The sequence below is a fragment of the Rutilus rutilus genome, assembly GCF_951802725.1.
Source record: "Rutilus rutilus genome assembly, chromosome: 2".
Taxonomy (NCBI): Eukaryota; Metazoa; Chordata; class Actinopteri; order Cypriniformes; family Leuciscidae; genus Rutilus; species Rutilus rutilus.
The window spans coordinates 22619511-22641661 of NC_140210.1; the positions used below are offsets into that span (position 1 = coordinate 22619511).

Below are 22151 nucleotides of genomic sequence, written 5' to 3' on the forward strand. Positions count from 1 at the left end.
GAGCCCCATCCACGCTCAAAGTTTATGTGGCGGCTATAGCAGCGTTTTTCCTAACCAACGCGTGGCCAGTCACTGGGAAGGAACGATCTGGTCATTCGCTTCCTTAGAGGAGCTAAGAGGTTAAATCCTCCCAGACCTCCCTCAGTTCCCATATGGGACCTTTCTACGGTCTTGGAGGCCATGAAAGGTGCCCCATTTGAGCCAATCCAATCAATAGATATCAAACACTTGTCTTTCAAAACAGTGTTTCTTCTGGCTCTCGCTTCAGTAAAGCACATAGGGGACTTACAAGCGCTCTCAGTGAGCGCGACATGTATGGAGTTTGGGCCAAATGACTCGAAAGTCATACTCAAACCGAGGCACGGGTACGTTCCTAAATCCCACAACACACCGTTCAGGGCTCAGGTGATTTCCCTGTCTGCCCTGCTGGTCTCTAACGAGGAAAAGGACGCCAGCTTCCTTTGCCCGGTCAGGGCATTAAGGGCTTATGTGTCTCGCACGTCTGTTTTCAGACAGACAGAGCAGCTCTTTGTTTCACTCTACGGACGTTCTAAGGGACTTGCCGTGTCGAAACAGAGCCTATCCAGATGGATAGTCAATGCTATAGCGCTGGCTTATACCTCTAAGGGCTTGCAGTGCCCATTAGGTGTCAGAGCGCACTCCACGAGAGGTGTGGCCTCGTCGTGGCCTTGGTCTAGTGGGATTGCCTTGCAAGATATCTGTATAGCGGCAGGCTGGGCCTCCCCGTCTACATTTATAAGGTTTTCTAACCTAGAGGTTCCCGCTTTGCAGGCTAAGCTGCTTTCGGTCTAAAAATCGGTACTGTCTGCCCCGATGTGTTCGGCCCAGAATACTGAAACTGTCACTGATTGATCGCGCAGCTCTATGGGCAGTGTGTAAGACCCACTATATTCGTCAGTTCAGGCCTGGGGTCGCGTACTATATGAGCCCGGGCACTTGCCCTTGGGTCTTTGGTGCTGGATCTTAGCATGTACAGCGTTTTACACTGTGTTCCCCTAGCGTAAGACTTACGCAGTACGAGAGAACCTCTCGTAAGAGAACGTACTCGGTTACTAACGTAACCTCGGTTCTCTCTAGAGAGGGAACGAGTACTGCGTATCTTGCCGTGCCTGCACACGCTCTGGTTCGCTCCGGCGATGAAAAACCAGTGAGCTAGCCTCTCGAAGCTATATTTATAGCCCTAGGCCACGCCCGTCTCGGCGGTAGGGCCTTGTCGATAGGCTGCTGCAGTTGCCGCAGGGCAGCCAATAGGCGCGCGAGCCGTCTCGCCTGTGTCTGCATGCTGCCGCAACGCGTTTTACTTCAAATTATTATTCATTTATTTAATTTTATTTCAAAATTAAGGATAATTTTTTGGCTTCAGTATCTCGCGGAAAAGAGATTTTCCCCTAGCGTAAGACTTACGCAGTACTCGTTCCCTCTCTAGAGAGAACCGAGGTTACGTTAGTAACCGAGTACGTTTATCTCTTAAATATTAATTTACTCGCATCTTCACACACATCTTCTCCCAGCCTACATATTTGGCACACTGCCCGTTTTATTTAGCTGACCAACTATCAAAGGTTGTGTGAAAATGAAAATTAACCATGGTTTTACAGCAAATAAAAATAAATAAAAATAAATAAATAAAAACACATGTTTAATATAGTTAAACCATGGTATTTGTAGTAAATGGAGTAAGCAGATTCAGAAATACTACAGTTAACATATTAAAATGTTTCAAGTTAAAATGTCAAGAAAGACAGGTTTTATTTTATATTATGGAAAATGCAGAAAGAATGTTAAAATATTTGAGTTACAGGGCTAAAAGGTCAAGTCAAGCCAAGTCACCTTCATTTATATAGCGCTTTTAACAATATGGATTGTTTCAAAGCAGCTTTACAGTGATAATAGGAAATAATCGTAACAGATAGTTTAGGCTTTACAACAGCTCTAGGATAAAGTTATTGTCCAGCTAAAGTTAGTTTTGACTGATTGATTAACTTCCGTTGAGAAGATCATTAGTTATTAACTTAGGGGCCGTTAACACAACACCGTTCTAACAGGAAAACCCTTAACGTGCTCCGGCCTCGGATAAACAGAGACTAATATTAGCATAGACGCCATCCTTTTTATGATGTAACAAGTAACAATAAGGATTTATAGGGAGTGTTCCCAGTTACAGCTGACCTAATCTATGCAGCCTAACATTGCATTATAGAAGTCTATAATGTGTTATGTGTATGCTAGGCCAAAGAGATGTGTTTTTAGTCTAGATTTGAACTGACAGAGTGTGTCTGCTTCCCGGACAATGTTAGGAAGACTCTTCCAAAGTTTTGCTGCTAAACAGGAAAAGGATCTACCGCCAGCAGGCGATTTTAATATTCTAGGTATTATCAACTGGCCGGAATTTTGAGATCGCAATAGACGTTGTAATGGAAAAATTTGATTTCCATTGATCTTCAACATATATTGCAAAGTAATGTGTCACGTGTCTATATTGTCAATGTGTGAAACAAGATATATGCATGTACATGCCTGGGGAGGGGCTGGGTGTGACGCTTCAGGAACATATGGGACAGGATCTTTGACCCTAGTATCTGATAGTTTGTGTCTTTAGGTATAGAAACTTGAACAACAATGGGTCCCTTATCTATATGGGTCAAAGAAACAGCCGCTGGGAAGGAACCTTGAAACAGGGTATAAAGGCTGCCGATCTCTTCCTGTCTGGGTCTCACTCACTCCACAGCGTAACTTCTGAGTGGTTGACTGGGCCTATTCTTGCAAGAATAAATACTTTTTAAAAGACAATTGGATTCAGAGTGTCTCTTACGCAGTGATGAAGGGTTAACAGAATTTTTGCCACAACAACGTGAAGGACTATAATGCGTTAAGAGCTCACTCAAGAACTGGGGAGCTAAACCATGTAGTGGTTTGTAAGTAATCAGCTATATTTTAAAATGTATACGTTGTTTAATAGGGAGCCAATGTAGTGTTGACAGAACCGGGCTAATATGGTCATACTTCCTGGTTCTGTTAAGAACTCTAGCTGCTGCATTTTGGACCAGCTGTGGTTTGTTTATTAAGCGTGCAGGGCAACCACCCATAAATAGCATTACAATAATCTAGCCTTGATGTCATGAACGCATGAACTAATTGTTCTGCATTTTTCATTGAGAGCATATGACGTAATTTAGATATATTTTTAAGATGAAAAAATTTGGTTTTACAGATACTAGACACGTGACTTTCAAATGAAAGATTGGTATCAAAGAGCACACCCAGGTTTCTAACCGACGACGAGGACTTGACAGAGCAGCCATCAAGTGTTAGACAGTATTCTAGGTTATTACGTGAGGAAGTTTTTTGTCCAATAATTAGAATCTCTGTTTTTTCAGAATTAAGTAGTATGAAATTGCTAGTCATCCAGTTTTTTATATCAGCTTTGCATTCCGTTAATTTTGTGAAGAAATATTGAGCTGCATATCATCAGCATAACAGTGAAAACTAATGCTATGCTTCCTAATGATATCTCCCAAGGGTAGCATATACAGAGTGAACAGCAACGGTCCTAGTACTGAGCCTCGTGGTACACCATACTGAACTTCTGATCGATAAGACAGCTCTTCATTTACTGCAACAAACTGATAACAGTCAGATAAGTATGATTTAAACCATGCTAATGCAATTTCACTAATGCCAACATTATTTTCGAGTCTATTTAAAAGAATGTTGTGTCAAATGCAGCAGTCAGGAGAGACTTCCAACTACTGGAGAGGCTATGTAACTAATTACTTTTGAAATAAAGTAATCAGAACAGTAACTTGATTACTTTTAAAAGGTGTAATTAGTTATCAGTAAATTAATTACATTTCCTGAGTAACATTGATGAGGTGACAGCACAGTTGGCTTTCGTTTCTACTAGTTCTTTGATGTTGGTTTGGTGTGTCATGGCCTTAACTTGAAGTATGTTTTTGACTATTTTTGGTTCATCTGTATATGAAGTACTTTCTGAATAATCTATTAATTAAATGAAAGACACTACAAGCAAAATTGGTTTACCATTGGTTAAATGTCCCTGGTTTGAATATCTCAATAGGAAAGCATTGTTTCTATTCAAAACCTTGTTTGAATATTTGCACTTGTGTGAAATGTTCTTAATCTTATGAGATTTTAAAACCATGCTTTGTATAGGTGCATCTCTACACAGATTCCTACCTTTGGCCACAGGGGACGGAGTTGGCACATGGTGTCTGCATCCTTGATTGCTTGGCTGAAATTCTTCATTTCCAAAAGCAGCTCTGCCCGCCGAGCCAGAAGCCAACATATAGAGGGCTCTGTAGAGAGAAGAATGGGTTTTACATAAAAGTAGGACTGGGAGATAAAACGATATAGTATAATTATTGCGATATAATTTAAATATATATATATATATATATATATATATATAAAATCAGATGAAATAACGAGAGAATACATATTCAAATGTATTGCATTTAATCAAAAAATACTTTGCCACGAGAAAAGACAGTAACACGTAAAGACCTTCCGTGCTGGTCGGATGCCAGACTTTGGGCCATGTTACATGAACGCGTCACCACCACTGAATAGTTAATATTGTTCTTTGGTGTTCAGTTTATACAGGTTTTGTATATTGTAAAACAGGTTTTGTTTTGTATACCAAAACATTGTTTACATGTTTTGTAAACAATATTTGTATTGTTTAGTATATTATAAAACAGGTTTAGTTTTGTATAGGTCAAAAATCGTGATACGAACTGAATCGTGGGTTTGGTGTATCGTTACAGCCCTAATAATCATACACTGTTCGTTCATTGGCCAGAGAAGAACTGGCCTCCTGACTGAGCCTGGGTTCTCCCAAGGTTTTTTTCTCCATTCTGTCACCTGATGGAGTTTTGGTTCCTTGCCACTGTCGCCTTTTTCGCCTTTGGCTTGCTTAGTTGGGGACATTTAATTTAATATTCAACAATATTATTGATCTGCCTCCATTGACACCATTATATGAGAACTGAACTGAGCTGGACAATGACTAATGGTCGACTGATATATCGCCAAGGCCATCAAAATAAAAGTCCCGCTTCCAACACATCGGCCAATAAAAAAAACCTGATCGCCAATGCGATATAAAAAAAATGCCAAATATCGGCATCGGCCGATCAGTTTTTCTGATTGGCTGATGTGTTGGAAGCAGGACTTTTATTTTGACGGCGCTCCAGACTTTTATTTTGACGGGCGGCGCTGAGAACACCAGTGCCTGAGAATGGCAGCGCCTGATCACACAGCGCTTACTCACATTCTCCATCTTCATTAGTTTACGATCTCTGTCAGTCATATCTAATACTTTGTTAGACAGAACTGGTAAGCAAAGAAAGTAAATGGTATGCGAAAAAGTAAAGTGTTTGCTTTTATATTATTTGTAACAGAAAAGGCAAACAATCAGGCTAAAATACTTTCTCATTTACAGTCAACATTCAGCAAATGCGCATCTACATCATCTAAATCTCTGAATATCTAATAAACATTTAATTTTACAAACCTTGCAGATTTAATCGAATCTTGTAGCCTGCATAAACGTGTTACTGCGAGTGACGGTCCGTGCGAAGTGAGTCAATGTGAACAGAAGATCAGCTTCACAGGAGACGCGATCGAAAAAAAATTTAATCCTTAATTTTAAAATATGCTGTGCTATATCCAGTTGCCCATCGTCATATTCAAATCGTTTTCACTGTGTGCTGTATGTAAAATTAGCGTTACCTTATCTTTATTTAAAAAAATATGATTACCAGTGTGCACGAAATTACCAGATTACGGAGTGCCCTGTTACAGTGTTTACTTCCTTTTTATTCACATATTCATATATTTTTAAACAATTACTTTATTTGTGAAAAAAACTGTAATAGGATTGCAGATACATGAAGTTGCCATCTAAAGTATAAGCATGTTTATTTTAAATATTTGTATTGATATTGATTATTGAATATTGATTAAAATAAATATAAGTCAAGTCATCTTCATTTATATAGCGCTTTTAACAATGTAGATTGTTCTAAAGCAGCTTTACATTGATAATAGGAAATTAAAGTAACAGAGATTGTTTTGGCTTTATAGCAGTTCTAGAATAAAGTTATTGTCCAGCTAAAGTTAGTTTGATTGATTCACTTCTGTCACCTCGGGATAAGCAGAGAGACTAATATTCCTCTTATGATGTAACAAGTACATCAGGATTTATGGGAAGTGTTCCCGGCTCCGGCTGACCTAATCTATGCAGCCTAACATTGAATTATAAAAGTCTATAATGTGTTATGTGTATGCTAGGTCAAAGAAATGCGTTTTTAGTCTAGCTTTGAACTGACAGAGTGTATCTGCTTCCCGGACAATGTTAGGAAGACTGTTCCAAAGTTTTGGCGCTAAATAGGAAAAGGATCTACCGCCAGCAGTTGATTTTGATATTCTAGGTATTATCAACTGGCCAGAATTTTGAGATCGCAATAGACGTGAAGGACTATAATGCGTTAAGAGCTCGCTCAAGTACTGCGGAGCTAAACCATTTAGTGCTTTGTAAGTAATCAGCAATATTTTAAAATGTATACGATGTTTAATAGGAAGCCAATGCAGTGTTGACAGAACTGGGCTAATATGGTCATACTTCCTGGTTCTGGTAAGAACTCGAGCTGCTGCATTTTGGACCAGCTGTAATTTGTTTATTAAGCGTGCAGGGCAACCACCCATAATAGCATTACAATAATCTAGCCTTGATCTCATGAACGCATGGACTAATTGAGCATATGACATAATTTAGATATATTTTTAATATGGAAAAATGCAGTTTTAAAAATACTAGACACGTGAATGAAAGATTGGTATCAAAGAGCACACCCAGGTTCCTAACCGACGACGAAGACTTGACAGAGCAGCCATCAAGTGTTAGACAGTATTCTAGATTATTACGTGAGGAAGTTTTTTAGTCCAATAATTCACCTTTGGCTAAGCCCCGCCCCCCTTAGTTACTGTTGCTACGTCCGACAACTTCATATTGTTCGACTGTGTCAACACGGTGGCGGTAACGTTAGTCACCTTCAAAACTACCACAACAGCGTGTCTGTAACATTAACGTTAGGTGTTTGTATCTTGAATAACAAAGTTAGCTAACATCCAGCCTCTAGTCAAAACATACAATCCTGACTTACGTGATAACTAAACTATCGCTAAGCTTGCTTGCTAGCACCTTGATTCTTCATTAATTAGGGTAGAGAACCGAAATCAAAACCTAAAACAGCATAAAACTGTCTAACTAGTATAACTTCACAGTAAGGTTAAAAGCAAAATGTACCTAAAGCACACAAAAGTGTGCTTGTTGATCCTTGAGGGGTTTAGCTGACTGTGAGGACGTCCACATAGTTTAATCCAAAGATGACACTTGTCAGGATTTGACTTCGGTTTTGGGAAGGGAAAAAAACGGACACCCCCCTCCAACCTCTCTGGGAAACGTGTATCTGTGTTACAAATGCCCCAGGCACAACGTTTAACCATAATTTTGATAAAACTACGATGGTAATAGCCTGCCGAGGCCAAAAATATGAGATGCCTGTGTTAAAGTCAATGGAGCGCTGTGAAAAAGTGTCAGACCTCTGTGGGAGCTCGTTCTTGGCTGTGCTGTGATTGGTCAATCTACATTCTAGGGTGTGGCTTAGCCAAAGGCGAATTAGAATCTCTGTTTTTTCAGAATTAAGTAGTAGGAAATTACTAGTCATCCAATTTTTTTATATCACCTATGCATTAGGCATGTGCCGGTATCAAATTGTCATGCTGCGATTAATTGTTTGAGCTTTTATCACGGTATACAGTATTATCACAATATTTTAATTGCACAAGAGAAACGGATGGATTGGGGGGGATGTAAAAAAACCCAACTTGCATCACAATAGGTGTAATTGTAGAATTTTATTAAGTTTAGTGACAACATTTTACAGTGTTTACATGGTACAATGACTGGTAGGCTACTCTTTGTATTATTGCTTAACACAATTTTCACGATTTCAATTCAGTTCTTGGGATTTGATTTCAATCTTGATTCAATGTTGACTCTTTGGATAAATATTAGGTAGGCTACAGTAGATAGACTACATGTTAATTTTTCTCAAGAAAAAATACATCTCACATAATGCTGTAAACATACAGAGAGAGAGCCCTATCAGCTGGTATTATTAAAGGTTAAAAATAACAAATTAAATTAAATATAATGCGATATTCATTATAATAACAATTATGTAATGACACAAGTAAAAATATAATAAATATGTAATATAGTGCACATATTTAGCAAAATACTCCTCTCTATAGCTATTTTTCTAGTCAACTAATGTGCAATGGTCATTAAATGGCTTTCCTGAGGTAACTGTAACGTTCTGTGACATAATTGTTATCCTGCAGTTTTATTGACCTCTTTCTGTAAGTTGTACTGTATCTTTAAATAAGAGGTAACAGATGATCGGTTTACTTGAACTGAGGTGCTACAGCGATCTGTCACGTCACATTTACAAGTGCCAAAACGGTATTTTGTCTGAATTTCGTAATAAAATGGACAGAACCTGAGAGGTGAGAATTTTTTTCATATCATAAGTAGCCTGCTCTGTTATAGTCTGTCGGTGTCAGTGTCCTCTTTGCTCCGCGATATTTCTCTGCGTGAGAAAATGAATGTGAGGCTTGAGAGCGATGTGAAAAGTGTCAATTGCGTGAGTCTCAAGCTGAATGCGTAGAGTTGGCAGCCCTGCTTCTCGAAGGAGGATAAATCGTCGGCAGCGTTCCTCCTTTCGCCATGCTTCTTCTCCATGTGAGGATTGTTTCCATTAGACTAGCGTGTGCACTGGGCCGCATGCACACAGCGCTAATACATGTGGGGATTGTTTACATCAGAGTGCGCACGTGTTTTGCGCAGCATACATGCAGTGTTTTTTTAAGCGGTTTATGGAAAATAAGCTAACGCATTCTAAAAATCTACATTTGGATCTATTATTTTTCACGGTATTTTGAAGTGCATATTCATTATCGCGCATATTCATTATCGTGATTTATCGCATTACCGAATACCGGCACATGTCTAATATATATATATATATATATATATATATATATATATATATATATATATATATATATATATATATATTAGGGCTGGGAATCGATAAAAAATTTTTTTACTAATTGATTGGACAATTTGCTGGAATTAATTGGAATTAATTGCATTTCCCCCAAGCTTCTAATCATCAATATTTAAACTTAGAATCACCTAATTAAATTAAATAACACAGGAAGAAAAAAAAAGGAACAGAAAATAGCCCTATATTAAAATAATATTAAACATCAATATATCAATATATTATTCTTTTTCAATAATCAATCAACATTTTTTTTTTTTTTTGTTACTAATTATCACAATACAATATAGTATATAGTCCTACAAACCTATTATTAACAGAGCATGTGATCAGAGCAGGTAATTTTACCATTGTTGCCCATCATGGCTATACCAGCTCAGCAAACAGAAGTCTACTACAGAGAAATTTCACGTCATTTGAGAGGACTTTGCTTTTCTAGTGCGTGATCGGTACATGATTGGAGCGTTTGGGCCGTTAACGACAGAGCAGATTCAGAACGCGCAGCGCAAACAAGGAACGGAACATTGAGCAGAGAGCGCAGCAGCGCGCCGACACACACACACACACACACACACACACACACACACACGGAGCGGAAAAGACTCGCTCATGAAAGCTGCGCGAGAAAGAAACCTGATCGCCGAACACGGAGGGGCGGGGACGGCATATTTTCGGCCTTTTCAATAGCAGCCGCAACAGGAAATCATTAAAACGTAACATGGGTGCAGCAGGCGTAGTGATATGACGCAACGCCTAAAAATAGTCCCCAGCTCGGTAACTTCTTCCAACGTGACCGGGACTAAGTTTGTCTAACCTATTAGACCTATTTTCAGGCGCTGCGTCATATCACTACGCCTGCTGCACCCATGGTACGGCCGCACAGTTCCTTGATTATTACGCCGGAATGAGAGTAGTTCCTAGCCATATAGGCTTAGAAAATCGCAACTTTTCATTTTCCGTCGATCTTAGTACACGGTTTAACTACAGAAGAGTCAAGTTTTAAATAGGAAAAATATTGAAACTCTTTGGTCATTTTGAAAGAAATGCTACTGGACTCGTCTGAATCAATGATCTATGCTAAGCTATGCTAAAAGTGGTACCGTCAGACCCGGAGTTCGGCTGAATGGATTCTAAAACGGTAAAACTCATCTGTTTAACTCTGGGGGAGTTGTAAAATGAGCATATTTCCGAAAAAAGTGGAGTATCCCTTTAACCGTTCTATTTCATCAGAAACGATCTGTAAACAGGGCTTTAAGTGTAAAATACCGAACTTGTCCTTTAATGCAGTGATGGACAGCTGTCTTTCCTCAGTCGACTGCTGTTTGGATTTCATGTGATTTCTCATTGTGGTGGTGATATTATGATAACTCAGTTTCATTAATTAATTTGATTAAAAGTACTTCCATTTTGTAATATAATTTTCATCTAAGTAATTCCAAACGTCGCGAGGCAGACGACGACATTATGTGATCAAATACCATCCACTTGTTAAACATGCTCCACAGCGCCACCCAGGGCATTTAATTATAACGGCGAGTTAGTGATTGGGATTTATCATGGATTCACTGCATTAACGGCCAGCAAAGCAACGTAGTAAAATTCGAATAGTATTTTATTTTTCGAATAATAATTACACATCCAATATTCGAAAATTTGAATATTCGTGCACATCCCTAATATATATATATATATATATATATATATATATATATATATATATATATATATATATATATATATAGGCTTTATATCGGCCATCGGCCACCCTGCTCTCTAAGATATCGGCATAAAAAACAATATCAGTCGACCACTAACAATGACATCACGGTTTTCTCCAGAGCAGCTATATAAATGAACTAAATTAATAACTTTTTTACAACAAAAATGAACCATCACTGAACTTACTTAAGCTGGACTATGACGCGATTTTCTTCTAGAAACAAACTTTGTTGCATTATTTTCCTGTTATCTCTGTAAAGCTGCTTTGAAACAATCTGTATTGTAAAAAGCCCTATATAAATAAAGGTGACATTGTTTAGCAGTGAGAAAATTATTCAGACAAATTTGTTTCTCAGCATTTACAATGTGTGAAATGACTCAAGGTGGAACTCTACGTTTCTCATATGACAGACACTGAGTCAGCACTGGGAAAGCAGGCAGCATTCGTGTTTACTTTCAAACTGCCCGAGCAGCATATTGTGAGAAGAAAACATACAGTACACAAACCGCCTACACTGCCACCATGTGAGAGACCAGAAGAAATTCTGCCAAAACTCTAATTCACAAACATAGAAGTGAGGCTCACTATGAGAAACAAAACTCAGCTTTCTGCTTTTACGCCTTGTCTCTGTGAGTGACCTGCTAATGGTCTGTCTAAATTACCCAGCATAGAGCTTGGAATACAGGCTCTAGACAGGCAAAATTAGGTTTAAGTGTGATCCGTGGACTTAACGCATCCTCATCAAGTGCAAACATTTTGGCTCTGTCTATCTTGTAAAATCAAAATGTGTTAGGATACATTTGAACTGACCTACTTAATTGCCATAATTTTACTTCTTTTACACCATCATGTAACCTTCCAGGGTAGGAAACAACATTCTAATAATGCCTGAAAAAAAAAAAAGAAAACTTTAAATAAAATATTTTTTATATCTAATAGTACATCATCTTTTCCATTTGACATAATGTCTTTAGACATGAAATTTATGTTATACAAATTAGCTTAATCAATGTCTGGCTAACCTGTTGGACAAAAAAATTAACCTTTAACAATGTCTTTGCTTTCCAGTGGTTTCACTGTTTGGTAGCTGTCTTATTGTAGGGTCTCATTTTGAAGGCTGCACACTCTGTAGGTCGCATTTTTCAGCTGTATATGTCACCGTCTCATTTTAGAAAAGCAACCAAGACTATTATTCCTCTTGAAGCACAATTACTGTAATTTCTTTCTTATTTTGAAATGTAATTGTTGCTTTTCTGAAATGAGACCGTGATGTGGCTGTCAAATGAGACCCCCGGAGGGAACAGCCTTCAAAATGAGACAGCATGTATTTCTCACACTTTAAATAATTAGCAGGTCTAATGCAATGACCTACTTTTGAGAAACCCAGACTTGACCTAAAACAAGAGGCTAACAGCAACCTGAACAAAATAAATTTGTAAACAAAATGTCTGCATTAATTCAGTAATATCATTATATCACAATCATTATTGTGCATTATTAATTGTTTAGACAGAGTACTGTTTGGAAGACTTTGGGTTGGGCTGATAACATGCAACAAAGCCAAAGATAATGGTTGTTGTTTGGTAATTGTGATCAACAAGACATCAATGTACCTACCTTTTATCATCCTGACAGCTCAATGAACCCCAATTCAATATATGTTAATTATATTGGTCACGTTGATACAAAACATTTTTGAGAGTGAGATGCACAATGTCGCCCCCTGTGGCTGTTTCATCAGTCTCTCGGAAAGTAGGTCAGTTCTTTATAAAATACTCGCTGCAATAAATTGGGTGAAAGGCCGTATACATAAGAATAAAACAGTCTCTTACCTAGTTCCATCGCCTTGTTGAACTTCAGTATGGCGTTGGATAAGTCTTGTTTTTTCCAAAGACATTCCCCCTCCAACCAGTATCGTCTCGCTTTGCTTTCCGAATTGAACCATTTGTCAATCAAGCCACTGACAATAACATTTAGTCTGAGTCCATCCACATTTAATTCTCTTGGTGTTTTGTTCGGTTTTAAACGACAGCTTCTGCACTCTTTTGTCAAGTCATCTTCCAGACAGCGCTTACAGAAAGTGTGTCCACACACCAAAGACGTCGGCTCCGTTAACAAGCACTTGCAAAGGCGACACGAAAACAAATCTAAGTTCTGCTCTTCCTCTAACTCATCACTCTCAAAACATCTGTTTTCGGAGTTAGAACCCACGCTTATTGTCTTACTGTCACACTGATCTTTCGTACGTATCGTATGCGCTATAACTTCAACTAAAACCTTCAGTTCATTGGGTCTCAGTGCCTGAAGGTTTGCAGCGATGCAGTACGAGTCCAACGCATCTGCTATGCGCCCCCCACGGGCCAGGGCATCAGCTTTCCGCAGACAGAGGCCACGGTCGGTGTGCTCCAGCTCGGCTAGCTGAGAGGAATAGATCTCCGCGGCCAGATCGAAGTCTCCAGCCCGACACGCTTCGTCCGCCACCCCGAGCATTTCCGCACACAAACCCAGTGCGGTCGGGTTAGAGAGGTCGTGCACATAATGTTCGGTGTGATTTTGAATCCCAGAATCCATTTCCTGCTACTCCACATGAAACGCTAATTATTATTTAGGAAAGCGGTAAAAATAGCAACGTATTGCATTTTCATGACCGACGTTTAAAACGACCCATTCGTTTTATGTAAGACCCGATGTCTCCGGCAACAGCACTCTGTGTAATCCTCGAGAACTCTTTCGATCGGAATACCTTTTGAAACGGTCCTTCTCCGGGACTCTTTTGTTCTGATCATTCTAGAGGATGTCCATGTCTTATACGAGCTACTGGAAACTGTAAATATTAATAACTTGTTTTAACAAACGGAGACAGTTCCGATGTTACATTTGGTTCGCACTAATACGGGAAAGTATGACACCGACCGTCTGTCTCGCTCTCATTCACGTAAGAAGCACGTGACGTCAGGATTGAAGCCCCATTGGTGTTATATAGCGCACTTATATAATGATTCAGACGGTTGTATAACCTAAAAGGGGCAGGTATATAGAAAATAGGAGATAATTTCATACTTAAAAAAAGGCTTTTTGATAATGTTATGATATTTTGATTCTATGGCACGTGAAAGACATTCAAAAACCGTAAAGGTTTGAGGACATTAATAAATTATTGGCTCGTGTGACTAGCTTGAACATGAATACCCAACATTAACCCAAAGTTTTATATAATTGTTTACTTTATGTAAGATGCAATTTAATAGCCTACATTAAGTGTAATAACAATGACTAAACCTTGTTTACCAAATTTGTAGATTTATGCAGCTTGATGCATTGGTTGTACCCTTTTATGAACATATCCAAGCTTTATCTAAAATATTACTCATTTGTTAAGCACATTATGTATTCTAAACAAATATACATCAGTTTTGGCATAGGCCTACAGGTTAATTTACACACAAAAACTGTTAATAAAAATACAAAATTGACCACACTTAAATGAGTATATATATATATATATATATATATATATATAAAACATATAACATGTTTCTTCGTAATGTCAGTTCAAGATGATGTCATCAGTGTTCAACCTGACATGATATATAACAAAATGTGCAATTACAATAATTGTGTCCCAAATCATGGTGTGTTGAAAAGAGTATGCCAAAAGTCCCCAAATGGTCTACTATTACTGTAGTAATTTCCATAGCATGGATGTACACTCTAAAGTCTGATGCCATTGTTTTCTGCTAGGCTATAACCGACTTTATCTAATTTAATAATATATAATCTTTACAGTGTAACTGAATCAATAGATACTGTACTGACTTCAGCTGAACAATGACACTATTTTCTATTTAGGGCATTTTTTAGAAAGGAATATTTTTTTAAAAAGTAGTAGAGAATCACTGAATCATGAATACTTTAATGCCATTGTGAGAATAACATGTAATCATGTAATTAATAAAAAAGTAACTGTAGTCTGATTATGAGTATTTAAAAACATAATATAATATAATCTAACTAAAAGTACTTAATTTTTGGAATCTGATTATGTAATCCAAATTACATGTAGTCAGTTACTTGTAACCACCGTCAGGCGATTTAGGGGTTAAATCACAGTAAAGGGGACAATGGCTCACTAGATGATTATTTGTAAGAACACTGTTGACCAGATTAATACCATCAGAAAACATAAGAATTTGTAAGAGGCAAGGGCGCGCACACACACACACACACACACAAACAAACACACACGTACAATATGAATTAAATGCACTTATTTATGTAAGGTGAAATAGTTCGTTGGGATTTAACAGAATACACAAATTGAGTGGATCAATGACACTGTAGAAGCCAAAAACAAAGCAAAGAAATGTAAACTTAAGTGTATAAATCAACTTTAAATTGGACTATTAACCAAAAAAAAAAAAAAAAATTAATTAATTTGTATATGACTCAAATGTTCAGTTCTAGGTTTGATTCCCCCTTTCTTTTCTATATGATGAACTTATGCCAGTATTATTTAAATTTTTTGCACTTTAGAGTTCAAACTTATACAGAACTCAAATATGTATAGGCTACTCAAGGTCAACAACTATAAAGCAATAAACCCAAATATCAATATCTATGTGGAATCACATATACAAATTTAAACCGTAATGTACAAAATCGTATGAATGCGTATCAGTAACTCTTAGAATGCAATACAAGGTTCAAGTATAATGCAGTTCATGATGTCAGTCCGAATAATAACAACTGATATTTTCTTTCCTCAGTTCCTTATAAAGAAACATCCAGTAGCCTACTCAAAAAGTAGTAAATAGGCAACTTAAAACCTTCAAGAACCAAATGAAATATTTAGTTGGGAGCGATGCAATGAAGATGTCCATGAAGACAAACAAATAAGCGTCTCTCGTATTCTTACGGTTGGCTCGCCATCCTCAATGGTACATTTGAAGTGTTCATATCAATGCAGTCCATGAATAGAAGAATCCAGAATCTAGATTTTGAGATAACAAAACTGACCTGCGCACACACACAGAACGATATTCTCAATCAGTCCACACTTTACATACATTTTGCTTAACTAACATACATCTTACAGCTCTGTACATATTTTTATAGCAGTAGCCTACATTTGCTCCATGTAAAATAGATTTTATTTCTTTTAAAACACATCAATATACCATTGAATCACCAAATGTCAACATTTATACTAAAATAGACATTTTATCTCACCGATTCCCTTTTGTATAAATGATATTTCTTATTTTATTTCAGAGTTTCACCGGATGACGCAACGATGGCCTAATCCATTGGATTTCAGCGCGACGACGGTCACACGGATCAACAGGATAAAAGGTAAGTCCTTCCGAAAACCACTCAAATTTGTTTCTCAACAAAATATCTACAAAACATACGTGGTTTGTTCCTCGCAAATAGATTTCCCAATAAAATCAAATAAATCGATTTTGCGCAACTTCTAGCTCATGCTTCTCTTCTTGTGTTTTCTCTGGCTGCGTTCGAAACTGCATACTCACTGAGTGGGTACTTAATTTCAACAAGTACTTACTTAACGAGCGCTAAAAGATTAGGTACTTTATTATGGAGATAATATTGTGCCATAATTAAACTCGATCTGCTTTGCAAAGGAAAACGTACTCGGTTACTAACGTAACCTCGGTTCTCTCTAGAAGAGGGAACGAGTACTGCGTTTTTGTAAAAACGCTACGGGAAAAACTCTTTTTCACGAAATACTGAAGCAAAAAATTATCCTTAATTTTCATACATGTAAAGCGCGTTGCAGCAGTACTCAGCTATGGCGAGACGGCTTGCTCGCTCATTGGCTGCTCTGCAGCAACTGCATAAGTCTATCGAGCGAGGCCTGAGGTGACGTCAGGCCAATGAGGGGCTAGCCTCTATAAAAGGAGCTCGAAAAGGCTGATTCACTTGATTTTCATCGCCGAAGCGAACCAGAGTGAACCGTACGCACGGCAGAGAACGCAGTACTCGTTCCCTCTTCTAGAGAGAACCGAGGTTACGTTAGTAACCGAGTACGTTCTCTTACGAGAGTCCTCTCGTACTGCGTTTTTGTAAAAACGCTACGGGAACCCCTTGTAAAACGCCGTGCGTGCTGGGATAAAGACACCGATCACTGGAAGCTAAACCAGGTGTACAGTGCATAACCACCAGATAGACTCACAAAGAGTCTGGGAATAAGGGAGGGGGACCTTAATTCCCTATACTGTAGCGTCCGCAGACGTAAAACATGACCTCACAGAGAGAGTCTAGAGACAAGAGGGGATACCCTCCGTCCTTATATGGTCGAGTCAGCAGACGCGAATATGACATCACATAGACAGGGTGGGGGAACCTGAACTAAATGTGGGAAATGTGGGTCTTACACAATTCTGCCCATAAGACAGTCGGTAGCGCGTTGCGCATGCGATTTCAGTGTTCTAGTTAGACAGCTGAATCGACTACACCGATAGTAGCTGATAGAACCTCTAGGTTGTAAAACCTAATAAATGTAGACGGCGAGGCCCAGCCTGCCGCCGTACATATATCCTGTAAGGAAATCCCGCTGGACCCGCTCTGACACCCAGTGGGCACTGAAGACCCCTGGAAGTGTAAGCTAACGCTATGGCGTCAACTATCCATCTGGATAGGCTTTGTTTCGAAATAGCCATTCCCTTGGAACGTCCACTGAACGAGACAAACAGTTGCTCAGTCTGTCTGAAGACAGCAGAGCGAGACACATAGGCTCTTAAAGCCCTGACAGGGCAAAGAGAGCTCAAGTCTCCTTCCTCTTCTAACACCGGCTGGGCAGACAGGGATATAACCTGAGCCCGAAACAGTGTGTTGAGGGATTTTGGCACATAACCGTGCCAAGGTTTGAGTATGACTCTCGAGTCACTAGGCCCAAACTCCAAACACGACGGGCACACAGAGAGCGCGTGCAGGTCACCTATGCGCTTCACTGAAGCAAGAGCCAGCAAGAACACTGTCTTAAATGACAGATGTCTGAGGCTAATCGTCTGGATGGGCTCAAAGGGGAACCTTTCAAGGCCTCCAGAACCGTAGAGAGGTCCCATACAGGGACCGATGGGGGTCTGGGAGGGTTCAGTCTCCTAGCTCCCCTGAGGGAGCGGATGACCAATCATTCCTTCCTATTGACTGACCGAGCGTTACTTCAGGGAACGCTGCGATAGCCGCCACATAAACTCTGAGCGTGGAGGGGGCTCTGCCCTTATCCAACAGCTCCTGTAGGAAGGAAAGAACCTCCGTCACCTCACAATCGAGGGGTGAACATCCCCGAGCTGTGCACTAGCTGGAGAATACCAACCACTTTGAGGCATAGAGCCGTCGAGTCGACGGAGCTCTAGCCTTAGTGATAGTATTTAGCACTCCCACTGAGAGATCAGCGGGTAACCGTTGAGCGCCCACACGTGGAGGGACCACAGCTCTGGTCGAGGGTGCCAAATCGAGCCCCTGGCCTGCGAGAGGAGGTCCCTCCTCAACGGCACTGGCAGGGCAGTGTCTGCTAACTGCATCAAATCTGGGAACCATGGTTGGCTCTTCCAGAGTGGTGCCACAGGCAGCACAGAGCATTTCGTTTCCCTCACCCGTTCTATCACCTGAGGAAGAAGGGAGACGGGGGGAAAGCATAGAGCGGACAGCGCGGCCACCTTCGGGACAGCGCGCTTTCATTCTTGGAAAAGAACGCGGGGCAGTGAGCGTTTTCGTGGGACGCGAAGAGGTCCACTTCCGTTCTGCCAAATCTCTCCCGCAACAGCTGGACTGTTTGTGGGTGTAGAGACCATTCGCTCGTGGGAATGTTGTTAATGGACAGTCTGTCTGGACCCAGATTCTGTAGCCCAGGCACATGTACTGCTCTCAGCGAGCGCAAGTTGTGCTGAGCCCAAACCAGGAGGTGTTCCGTCAACCTGCACAGGTCTCGGGATCTTAAAACCCCCCTGGTGATTTATGTAGGACACCACAGGCATGTTGTCCGAATGGACTAAGACGTGATGGTCCTTGATTCGGGGACGAAAGCGCGTCAGCGCGTTTTACACTGCCAGCATTTCCAGACAGTTGATATGTTGGAGCTTCTCTCGTTCTGACCACAGGCCGAAGAACGATCTGCCCTCGAGCAGCGCTCCCCATCCCGAGGTGGAGGCGTCCGTTGACACCACTTTCACTCTCGAGGAAGTCCCCAGGCTTACACCTGATTGGTACCAGTCGCTCGCTATTCAAGGTTTTAGAGCTGTAACACAGTTCTGATCGACCTTGAGACGCAGCCAACCGGATACCCACGCTCTGCGCGGTACTCGCGCTTTCAGCCAGAACTGCAAGGGGCGCATGCGGAGCAGGCCCAACTGAAGAACTGGTGATGCTGAGGTCATGAGACCTAGCATCCTCTGAAATTCCCTGAGTGGGATAGTCGTGGCGCAGCGGAGAGAGCTCGCTGCGCGCTGAATGTTCAGCACTCGCTGTGGCGACAGCTGTGCCTTCATAGACTGCGAGTCCAGAACTGCACCCAGCAACGAGATCGTTTGACTGGGGTTCAGTGAACTCTTCGTCCAGTTGACTCTGAGACCAAGGTTCTCAAGGTCATCGAGAAAGATGGCCCTGTGCTCCACGACCTTTGATCGTGATTGGGCTAGAATCAGCCAGTCGTCCAAATAGTTCAGCACTCGCATGCCTCTGAGTCTGAGAGGAGCGAGCGCTACGTCCATGCACCTCATAAGTGTACGAGGTGGCAGGACTGTATACTGGTATGACTGGCCGTAGAGGCGAATCTCAAGTATTGCCTGTGATGTGACGCTATCTGTATTTGAAAATACGCGCCCTTCAGATCTATTGATATGAACCAGTCTCCTCAGTGAGAATTTTTCTGGTCATGAGCATTTGAAACTGCGTTTCATTAATGCTTTGTTCAACTGTCATAGATCCAGTATGGGTCCCGTCTTTCTCGCCAGACAGTATCTGCCGTATAGCCCCCCTTCGCTTTGAGCTTGAGATACAGGCTCTATAGCCTCTTTGCTCATCAGTTTTGATATTTTGGCACGAAGTAGGTGTGCTACTTCTGATTTCACCGTAGTTCCGACGCGCGCTGTGAAGCGGGGAGGGCGTCGACAAAACTGTAGCGAGTAGCCTCTTCCTTATAATGTCTAGCACCCATTCCGAAACCTCTGCAACAGAGGTGCTTCAGTGTGCTGTAACGTAGGCGTTATGCCTGTGACATTCGAGGCGGGGAGTGCGCTGATCACAGCGGGCAGAGCGCTCGTCCTCGACCCCACTACGGTGCTTAACCGAGAGAGGGAGGGCAGAGAGAGTCTCGTGGGACTCATGCTGTCTGTGAGTAAGTGTGGGCGGGAAGCGGGCACACTTACTGCTTTTGACGCGCTGTCTGCCTGAGCAGAGCGAGCGCGCACAGGTTTCGTTTTACAGAAACCACGTGACATGTGTGACAGTGTTTGTGGCACTGGAAAATGTGCACATACACTATGTTGGGTGCGCGATCGACCTGAGTCGAATTTATGGCGCGAGCCCCGTGTGAGGGGCTGTGCTTGTGTGTAGGGATGGCATCAGCACTACATTTATAGCACCATCGGCCGTGGCCGGAACACCAGAAAATACATCCCTATGGGATCTTTCCGGGTAGCCGTGAAACGGCTTTTGTGCGCAGGCAGACAGGCACGGGTTGTACCACGTGGTTGTCGGCTGCAAAATACATGTCTGCAGTCGCCTCTCAGGGCACTGGCAGAGCGATTTGTATTTGGCGGCATAAAAACTTTTTTGCCATCTGAGCAGGGATCGAACCCGAGTCGCCCGCACGAAAGCTTTAGAATCTACCACTGGACCACAGTGGAAGACACATTGACTTTCAGTTAACGCGAGTGTTTGTTTGCAAGCATGCGGGTAGCATGACATGCAATATCAACATTTTCAGACGCACTCGACCTCGCCGCGGTGTTTAACCGAGTGAGGGAGGGCTGGGCGAGTCCCATAGGACATGCAATGTCTGTGAGTGAATGTGGGCTCGGAAGAGCAGAGTCTGCCTGAGCAGAGCGAGTGCGGAAAGGCTTCTTTTTATAGAAAACCATGAGACATGCAGAACATAGTGTTTGTGGGCGCTAGCAGCGGGCACGTTACTATGTTGTGAGCGCGATCGACCTGAGTCGATTTTATGAGCGCGGGCCCTGTATGAAGGGCTGTGCTTGTGTGTGAGGATGGGCAGGCATCTACTCTACACATATAGCAGTAGAACGGTTTTTGTGTGCAGGCAAACGGGCACGGGTTATACCACGTGCTCGTCGGCTGCAAAAATTCACATCTGCAGTCGCCTTCCAGGGGACTGACAGAGCAAATTGTATGTGACGGCATAAATTTTTCAGCCGGTGGACCCGGGAACCAAACCCGGGTCGACTGCGCGATAGGCTATGAATCTACCACTGGACCACAGAGGAAGACACATAGGCTTTCAGTTATCGCGAGTATTAAACACACTAGCGTTCATTTGCAGGCATGCGTGTAGCACAACATGCAATACTGACATTTTCAGACGCCTGAAAAGTGCCAGAATGTGAGAAGAGAGGATAATGCCCGGTCTCAGCGGGGCTAAAGCACTCCATTCTCTTTTCGCCAGTGACGCACGGGAACCGTAGAAACGGTGTTCGGTTGCAGGCAAGCGGGTACCACGCGCTTGCTGGCTGCAAAAATGCACCTCTGCAGTCGCCCTCAGGGGACTGACAGAGCGAAGCATTAGCGGCATAATTATATGCTGCCAGACCGGGAATCGAACCCCAGTCGTCCGTGCGGAAAACCTATCATTCCACCACTGAGCCACAGGGGGATACAGGTTTTTAGATGCGTTGATATTGATATGCGTTTGAGCGTCAATATTCTTCAGCGTTTGCTAGCAGGCATACGCTTGCTGCAAATGACATTTCCAGTCGCCGACAGGGACTGGGAAATATAAGAGAAAAGAGGCCAGTACACAACGAACACACTTTTCTCCTTTCGCCGGTGAATGACGCGCAGAGGCAGGGTAGTTTTTCTTGTAACGTAAAGAAAACTAACCCCGACCGTCCGCTTCCAGGAGGAGCAGCCTCGGAGAAGGATGCCAGGTGAGTCCTCAGAGTCACCCTTTTTTCCTTCTCCCCCGACGCGGCCTCGGAAACGACTTCCTCTGATGAAGTGGCGGCAGACTGCGGGCGCTGAGCATCAGGAAGTGATTCAGGAGAAGCCGGTGAAGCAGG

At 41.5% G+C, this 22151-nt stretch overlaps 1 protein-coding gene across 2 annotated transcripts in view; it reads right to left on the reverse strand.

Moving 5' to 3' along the window:
- The window catches only part of lonrf2 (LON peptidase N-terminal domain and ring finger 2), a 74943-nt gene extending 61093 nt beyond the window's left edge, over positions 1 to 13850 (reverse strand). For both annotated transcript variants that reach the window (XM_084394093.1, XM_084394092.1), the window contains exons 1-2: positions 12729 to 13850; positions 4219 to 4337 (exon numbers count right to left, since the gene is read on the reverse strand). In XM_084394093.1, the coding sequence (XP_084250219.1) occupies positions 4219 to 4337; positions 12729 to 13467 (858 nt within the window). In that variant the 5' untranslated portion in view covers positions 13468 to 13850. The remainder of the gene's footprint in view (positions 1 to 4218; positions 4338 to 12728) is intronic.
- Between the last annotated feature and the right edge of the window lie 8301 nt (positions 13851 to 22151).